General features: G+C 55.4%; 1 protein-coding gene across 2 annotated transcripts in view; it reads right to left on the reverse strand.

Annotated features, from left to right (window-relative positions):
* DLG5 (discs large MAGUK scaffold protein 5) overlaps positions 1-8,958 on the reverse strand; it is a 127,762-nt gene that overhangs the window by 16,077 nt on the left and 102,727 nt on the right. For both annotated transcript variants that reach the window (XM_040485540.1, XM_040485539.1), the window contains 7 exons: positions 6,364-6,526; positions 6,127-6,260; positions 5,307-5,453; positions 3,825-4,008; positions 3,070-3,218; positions 2,033-2,203; positions 975-1,171 (listed from right to left, as the gene is read on the reverse strand). In XM_040485540.1, coding sequence (XP_040341474.1) covers positions 975-1,171; positions 2,033-2,203; positions 3,070-3,218; positions 3,825-4,008; positions 5,307-5,453; positions 6,127-6,260; positions 6,364-6,526 — 1,145 coding nt within the window. The remainder of the gene's footprint in view (positions 1-974; positions 1,172-2,032; positions 2,204-3,069; positions 3,219-3,824; positions 4,009-5,306; positions 5,454-6,126; positions 6,261-6,363; positions 6,527-8,958) is intronic.

The following is an 8,958-nucleotide window of genomic DNA, read 5'->3' on the forward strand; positions in this document are numbered from 1 at the left end:
AAAGATCCATTCTTAGCTCCAGGACACAGAAAAACAGATGTGGCCCACTGGCTGGGGTTTGCCAACCCTGTCCTGACGGGGAGAGACAGAGACCATGAACAAGGGTGGGATTCACTCAACCCCCTGTGCCTAAGGCCTTAATTTTAAAAATAAAAAAGGGAGGAGGGGAGGAAGGCAGGGAAGGAAGAAACCAGCTGTCCTACTGGCTGCTGCTCAGTGCCACCTTCACTGCCTGCCTGCCCATGAGGGCGATGTTCTAGGACACTGGACACACACCCGGGTCCCAGGAGCGGCATTCACAAGGGCCTCCTGCTTTACAGGACAAGTGCACCCTTTCCACAAGGGCAATCTGCCAGGGGATGTCTGACGCTCCCAAATATGCAACTCCAGCCCTGGCTGGGTGCCTGGTCCTGGAAAGATCTTGTCAGAATCATCAACGGACACAGGAGTGAAGCCAAAAAAGGCCAAAGATCCACAGAGACTGGTGGCTCTCGGTTACCACCAAACAGCCTATGATAACCCCGAAACAAACCAGGAGCAACGCATCGAGCAGAGGCTGCTTCCGCCCATCCAATGCCTATCCTTCCTCTCCTCCTTACTAGGTACCGAGGCCGGCACAGTGCCAGCTAAGACCCTGCTTTTTCAGGGTCTCTTGCCGATGCAATTAGCCAATGAGATGTGAGCAGAAGTCACCAGTTGGGACTTCCAGGCAAGCCGTTTAAAGAGGCGCGCACGGCTGCAGCACACTCTCGCCCCATCCTCCTTCCTGCTGCCTGGACACGGATGTGACGGCTGGAGCTGCAATGTCACACAGAGGGCAGGCCCTGGGGACAGCAGCGCCGCCACCCCAACCCAGACAACTGCTTCTGCACGAGAGCAGAGCAAGCCTCTATCTTGTCTAAGTCACTGTCACTGCTGTGCGGTTTCTGCGGTCAATGGCAAACCTAATTCTGAGCAAGTGTGCTCAGCCTTGCCTTCAAAGAGTGGAATGGTGTCGTTGGAAAAGGTGTCCAAGGCCAGGAGGTCCTTCCCATCTTTGGACCCGCTGCGTTTGTGCTTATGTTTCCTTCGGAAGAAGGATCTGCGTGCAGCTGCCGACAGCGTCTTTGTGGCGTTGTTGTCGTCTTTGACTTCAGACATGCTGAGTCTCCTGGAGAATTCTTGGTCCATCCTGTGGTCACAGGGAACAGTGGTGCTGGGAAGGGCCTAGGGACCACCGCCCGCCCGTCCTGCCCTGCCCGTGCAGAGGGTGCAAGCCAGGACTCCAGGCTCCTCCAACACTCCTCTCCAGGTTCCTTGGCCACATCACCCACCCATGCCACCAAGGACCCCTTGGGACCACTGATGTGGGGGCGACACACACCCCAGTGCTGGGGGAGCTCTCAGAGAGGGACAACTGCTACACTCAGGTGAGTGTCAAAAGGAGCTGCTAGGACAGCCCTCCCTTGGTGACAGGACAAGTTACACTTCCTGCCAAAAAAAGGAATGAGACACGCACGCACACCGCAACATGAAAGCACCTTGAAAATGGTATGCTAAGTGCAAGCAAGCACCCAGTCTCGGAAGACCACACTCGCATGAAAGTCCACAACAGGGAACTCAACAGGGGCAGGAAGCACAGTCATGGCCGCCTCGGGTAGCGGGGGCAGGAGGCAGCTAATAGCTAACGGGGACAGGGCTGCTTCTGAGGTGATGGGAAGGCTGTAAAATGGATGGTGGGGACAGTGGCACATGGCTGTGAATACACTGAAAGCCACTGAACCCGTACGCTTGGGGTGAACTGCACGGTGGATGAATACATCTCAATAAATCGGTTAAAAATAAAAAAGTTATGTCTCCTGAGTTGCCACCATGCTTCCGTATAGCAGTGACTTACAAACATTGAATTCTGCTAGGAGCAGCTTTTTGGACAAGCGGTGTGGGCAAAACATACAGACCAGAGCCAGGGTGCACGGCGGAATGCGTCCCAATCCTGTGGGACAGCCCCAGGTTGGGCCCCACCCTACCCCCAAGCCCAGACACCAACACTTACACATATTTGCTGGGGATCTGCCCGCGCTGGATCTTCTGGGCATTCTCGTCCAGCTGCCAGGCCATCCAGGACCCAAATGTGCCCTGAGGCAAAGTGTCGTCAATGTAGAGGATGTCATCTTTCTTAAAGCTCAGCTCATGCTCCACCTCGGCCAGCCGGTCGTAGAGGGCCCTGGACCAGGTGACAGAAGGACCGGGATCAGAAGCTGCTGGCTACTGGAGGACTGACCAGCTACACAACTTGGCAGCCAGTCTCCTGGGACAGTCCCCCTGCTCTAAGCTTTCCCCAGGCCACGATCAGGACCCACCTCTCCCCTTCCTGGTGGCAGTTCCCAAAGGAGGGAGCCCCGGCTTTACACAACAGGACAAAGTCACCTTGCCTCCCTGAGACCGGGGGCTCCCTGGGGACAAGGGCTGCCTCACATCCATCAGAGAAAGATCTTGTTGCCAAGGACCAAAACCATATCGCCCCTTCCAAATGGAAGGACTTTCTTCCCTGAGTCAAGGTCAATGGCTCCTATAGAATGGAAACTCCTCAGGATGGAAATGTCATCTCCCACCAAGGAAGATGTCCTAGAGACAGAGACCTGTACCTTATGGTACACAGTTAGTTGATCGGCATTTTTATTCATTGTGGCTTCAGAACTTAAAGAACATGAAGGAACTGTGAGCCCCTTCTAGACAACACCTGCTGTCTGAGCCACACACAAGTCGTAAAGCACTTTGGGCACACACTGCAGATGAATCTGCAGACTTGGGTTGGCGGGGAGGGCAGGAGAAGAGTGCAGCCCACTGGAAAATGGGGTTCCGTGGCCTCAAAATTTCCCAGGCCCCAAGCCCTAGGGAGCCTGTGTGGTCCTGCAAACCCTCAGGCATTTTCCTAAGTCATAAGCATCTCACCGTGAACTTGTGGTTTGGGACCCAAGCAACAAGGACCCTGGTCCCACCCTCTGTGTTTCAGAGACACTCATCAGGACCAGTCTCCTCAGAAAGCCACGCCCCTGGCCCTGAATCCCCAGAAGCCCTGGCCCCTGGTACCTGATGTAGAAGCTGTCACCAGGCAGGCTCTTCACCTTGGTGAACTCCTCAGGGCGGTACTGCACCTTGAGACGGACACCGTCCTTGGGCTTCAGCATCTCCACGTAGACCTCCTCCACCGTCTTGCCACGCATGTCCAGACTGCCGTACTGCCCAAGGACAGGGAATTGAGGTCAGAGGACAGGGGCCGGGGCGGCCTGGGTACCCATGAGTGGGCAGTTGTGGGACAAGGCAGAGATTTAAGATCCCCTCAACTGGGAATCTGCCTGCCTCACCTCTGCAGGTAAGGCCTAGTCCTCTGCCCAGAGGCAGTCTGGACCTGCCAGTCCTCTGCCAGTGTCCGCCCTGCCCTCAACAGCTTCTCCCAGGAGAGACCCTGTGCCAGTTCCCCAGCAAGTAAGGGTTATAAAACATGGCACTTTATCTCACTAGTGCTACTTGTGTCTTTGAACACCTATGAGCCCTCTCCCCCATCAAAGGGGAGACCCAGCCAGAGGGAGAAGACACTCCATCAGACCACAGTCCTGCTGCTCACACAGCAGAGCATCCTGCCTCCTGCTTCCCTCCCGACACCAGCGCCCAAGCCAGGGCCCTGCCCACATCCCTGTGACCCACCCCGAGTATCCTCAAAGCATTCAACAGGGGGCACCAGACAAGAAGCTGTGCTCTCTGCCTCCTGGGCCACTTGAGATCACAAGAGTCCAGAGGTGTGGGCAGAGAAGGGCGGGCCTGCTGCTCGGCAGCCCAGAACTCACCTCAAGGATGAGGTCTCCTGGCACAAGGCCATCGGGGCCCTTGGCAGGACTATCATCCTCCACCTCAGCCACAAACACCCCGTGCAGGTTCCCTCCACATAAATGCACGCCAAGCTCCAGCTGGGACTTTTTGATGAAGACAAGTCTGGGCTCTGGGCTCTTCTTGTTGGCTTCTCCCACCATCCTTTTGGTTAGGAAAATAAAGTTCCTCAATCGCACACGGCGGGGAGCAGGGCATGAACGACCAAACAGGCTAATGACTGGACAGTTTTCCGCTCACTCCATGAGGTTTCAGAACCACTGGGAGCTGACAGGTGGTCCCATCTGGGTTCTGGTTCTAGTTACTTGGTTTACAGGCCAGCTGCTGGGGTTTGTAGAGGTGAAAACGTGGCCCCACTTGAGAAAACGAGCTGGGGATCCAGTAGAAATCAACACCCCTACTTCTTGGCCCAGCTGCCAGCCGAGCGCCATAGGCAGCGTCTCTCCCCACCTGGACGGCACGTGTTCTCCTGACCTTGTTCTGCCAGAACTGAGAGCCGGTCTCATGGTTCAGGGCACAAAACAAACCATTCACCAATGTTTACTGAGCAGCTTCTATGGCCCAGAGACCATGCTAAACCATGAAGAGAGGGCCCCTTGCCATCAAGACACTCACAATGTAGGAGGGAGAATGAGTGCCAGCAAACTGAGTGGAGGCAACACGACAGTGCCTGTCACCGATGAGGGGGCCCCAGAGGACAGGCCAGCTGTGATTACTGCAGACAGGTTCCAGCGAGATGGACCCAGGGCAGAGGACAGAGGTGGCTGCATTCTGGGTGAGGCCAGGGCTTGGTCAAGGGGATGGCTCTGTCCGGAACTACAGAATGACTGCCATGTGCCCTGGCCCCGTGGCCCTCTCCCCATCTTCCCTCTGGATCCTGCTGCTACACAAAAGTTGACCCCCTCCTCCTGACCCCTCTCCACGCCCACCACTTGCGTGGCTAACCCCTGCTCGCCCTGAACATTTCAACTTAACTATCACAGCTCCCTGTCACACTCTCACTGACTGCTCCGTCATGGCCCATAGTGGCTCTCCCAGCACATGCTGCACATGCCTGGACACCTGCCTGTCACCCTCTAAACCCGCGGCTCCCTGGGGGCGACTGCTGGTGATGGCCACAGCCCAGGTCCTGGTTGGGTGTTGACTGTGGAATTCTGTCTAAAGACAGTCAGAAAACAAGTAGATGAAAAAAGGAGGAAGGAAAGGAGGCAGAGCTAAGAACAAGTCAATGAGAAAAAAGGAGAAAAACAAGAAAGTGAGGAAAGGTCGGGACGGAGGGAGGAAGAAGGAATGGCATGCTTCCCATCCCAGATCCTGACAAGCTGCTCTGCGGTCTGCGGCACAGGGGGACGCCAGCAGGATGCGTTCAGGCCACAGCGATGGCTGCCTGTCCACCCCACCGGGCCGGGGAACAGATGCGGGAACAGCACACATTTGCTGACCTGGAACTGGGGGTGCTCTGCTTGGCCGGGGGGGCACCAGGGCCCTCGTCCTGCTCCATCAGAGGGTCGATGACAGAGGGATGCTCCGGGCTGGTGGCACTGCTGCCCTGGAGAGTGGAGTGAGCGCCGACAGGGTCCAGGTGGGAGCTGGGGACCGAGGTCAGGAAGAGTAAGGAAAGGCACACAGTCCTCAGCCGTCCCCAGCCACCCGCTCTCTGGGGACCAGGGCTGGGCTGTGAACAGAGACTGGGTCACATGGCTCTGAGCCCTGAGAAGAGTAGCTCTCCTGGGAGCCTGGACTCGGGTCATCCACCCAACAGGATCTGTCTTCTCCTCCCCACCCGTCCTCAACCAGGGGGTCCTCTCTGAAGGTGTCGGCCTGGGGACACACACATTCACTGTGTTTGCACATCCTGCCCCCTTCGCTGAGTTGCGCAGTGCTGCATGGCAGGGGCAGGTTCTCCCCTTCTCTCACGTGCCCTGCAACCCACAGCTCGGGGGCAGAGACAGGCAGCGTCTGCTCGGGGACTGAGGGCCAGAACACTGCATGAAAATCCCGCCCCCAGGGCCTCAGCTCCTGGCTACCACACACCTGTGTGGGGCTTCCTGCTGCACCGGGGGACCCAGCCACATGCTTCCAAACCCACACCTCAGGTATCCTACTTCACATCCTCCCCCTATATGTCCTTCTCCCCAAGTCCAGGGCTGGCCAACTCCCCTCTTACGGCAACTGAACGGCCCAGAACATACAGCTAGCACCTTGGCTGCACCCTCTCTCCTCCCCCAGCCCAGATGGCCCTCGTAGAGGCCAGGCCCTCACCTGGACCGAGAGTGGCAGCTGAGCTGGTGCATATGTGGGTTGTACTGGGCCAGAATGGTGATAGTGTCACACTGCTGTCCAATGATGAGCCGGGCCTGTTGCTCCGTGGCACTCCGCAGGTTTATGCCATTGAACTAGGAAACATGCAGAGCACGCTTGGTGATGTGGTGGGGGGTGGGGACCGGGGGAGGAAAGGCGGAGGGAAGAACAAAGTGCAGAAGGCCAGCTCCCACTTACCTCAAGTAACTGATCCCCATACTCGAGGCCAGCCTGGTGGGCGATGCTTCCCCCAGTCACCTTGGAGACGTAGACCCCGCCCTTCTCTCCACTCACGATGGAGATGCCCAGAGGCTCCGAGCCCTTCTGCAGCTTGACGTGGCGTGGCTCCTCCACATAGGGCCTTGGAAGAGAGCCAACAGTTGTGGGGACTCAAACACAAAGGAAAGGGATGGGGAAAATCTGAAGTCGGGCATGCAATCGGCTACGCAGAAAGGGCCAGGGATCGCCGGGTGCTCCTATAATGACGCAGCTGGATGAAAACACAATGACCCCACTTTGTATGGCAGTGATACACATTCCCACAACCTCATGCAATATAAGCACGACACCCCCAAATGGACACAGAAGCACCCAGTCCCAAAGACACAAAGAATGGGCCATGTGAATTATAAACACTGATACAGCAGGGAAAAAGCGCGAAGTTTCATAACGTGAGAGTTGCCTCAACAGAATGTGCAATTTACAAACCCCAGTGGGGTCCCAAGATGCCCCAGGAGGAAAAAAAAAATGGCTCCTGTGAGGACAGTCACCCAGAAGAAACAATATCAAGTATCACTTTTTATATTTACCAGTATATAGGGTGATGTACAATGACCATGGAAATTAAGCCGCGGCAAACCCAAGCCATTAAAAAGGGAGCAGGGAGGCTCGGAGCAAGGCGGTGACCATGCACTTGCTGGCCCGGGGGCAGCCGTCCACCGTGCCAAGGGCACGAGGGGGCTCAGGCGGGGGCCTCATGTCAGGCCAACCTCAGACTCCTCAGGGAGGAAAACCTGGGCCTGGTGGCCACGGGCAGTCTCAGGAGGGATCTGTGGTGGTGAAGACATCTGGAAGGTGCAAAAAGTTAGAAAGAAAAGAGGGATGCTCAGAGAAGGATGACAGACGCCTGGAACCTAACGGAGAGAAAGATGGCCAGGTGATGCCAAATCATCCCATGAGGACTGTGCTGTCCTAAGCTCTTCCTCTCGGGACAAAACCGCAGCCAAAGGTCCAGGGAGGAACCAGCTGGAGCACCACGTCCTTGGGCTCCCCTCCAGAGCACGTGGGTGAGGGCAGACTCACAGACCGTGACAGACTGCTGGACAGACCGGCAGGCCGCTGAGCCACCCTACCCCTGCCACCTAGAGGCACAGTCGTCTCTCCAGCACAGCGGGCCTTGGGCTGGGACCCCACGGCCCAGGGCTCAGTCCTCTGGCGATCTGAGATCACAATCCTTCTTGACTCATCCCTTCACGTTCCCTGCCCTCTGCTCCTCCCAAACTCACCCAGCTGCAATGCCCTCCCTGACCCTGCAGCTCAGACACCTCAGTCCCTGGCTTGCACCCGTGGTCACTTCCAGACGCAACACGTATCAGAGCACCAGCAGTCTGGAGTTATAAGAAGCCTTATCCAGCAGCCACCACACCATCCTCACACCCCCAGCCAGCCTCGGAGGACAGCACAGCAGGTGCGGGCAGATCTCGTTTCTGGTCTGGGCTCCTCATCCCCTGCTGATCACCCTTCCTGTGTTCCACCTCCAAAACATACTTCTATCTCAAAAAAGCAGGAGGTAAGAGCCATATAACAGAAGGCACAAAGCCATTATGAACGATGAGTCAGGATTTGCCGACATGGAAAGACACAGAAGGCACACACTGCATGAGCACACAGGTGGGTGTAATCCTATTTACATAAACCTGTACATGTACACGTGTCTCCTCACGCATGGAGACGTCTCTATGAAGGACCCTACCAAGATGCTAACAATGGCACCTCTAAGTGAGGGACCTGAGGTGATCCTTACTTTTTCATCCCCTTAATGATCTAAGTTTCTTACAGTAGGCACAAGAGTTTTCTCAGAATAAGGCTGCTTTGTGAAAGAGATTAACAAAGCATACTTCACGATATAACAAATACTTTGAAGCAAGTATTTCTGTATGGAAAATACAAATAAGACATGCCTTTAAACAATGGACATCACACACTTAACAGAAGGGAAACAGCAACCGAATCTTCAGTTGAGGAGATTATATGTGACTTCTCTTCCACTTTTCTATTTTCCCCATTTCCTATAACAAGAAGTTATAGGATAATGTACTTTAGAATCAGGGGAAAAAGGCTGCTTTTTCTTCAGTCAGGCTACACATGCTAAATTCCATGCCTCCAACTAGAGCACCGTGCAGGCAGGAATGTGGACACTTTTCTCTCCCCAGAGCAGTGCCCAGTTCTCTGTACGCTACAGGAACTGAGGGGATACCCAACTACAGGCCCTTTCTGCTTCCAGGGAACTCACTTCAGTTGTCACCTAGTTTCTCAATGACCTAAGCTGGACTTAGGTAAAACCACCCACCAGACCCAGGACTTAGTGCAGGTTAGTGCTCCTGTGTATGTGTCACATGGGCGGGACACTCCCACATGAACCATACATGCTTCTTCTGTGGGCCGAGGTGCGTTGGTGTTTAGGTATACTTCTGTGCTCCAGTTAGTATGTGCCAGGTTCTTAGGTTACTTGTTAGGTTGTCTTACAAATTCAGATTTTCAAGTCAAAGGACTTTCCTAATGCTGGGCCCACCC

The sequence above is a fragment of the Herpailurus yagouaroundi genome, unplaced genomic scaffold, assembly GCF_014898765.1.
Source record: "Herpailurus yagouaroundi ecotype Mexico unplaced genomic scaffold, PumYag 163, whole genome shotgun sequence".
NCBI classification, from domain to species: Eukaryota; Metazoa; Chordata; class Mammalia; order Carnivora; family Felidae; genus Herpailurus; species Herpailurus yagouaroundi.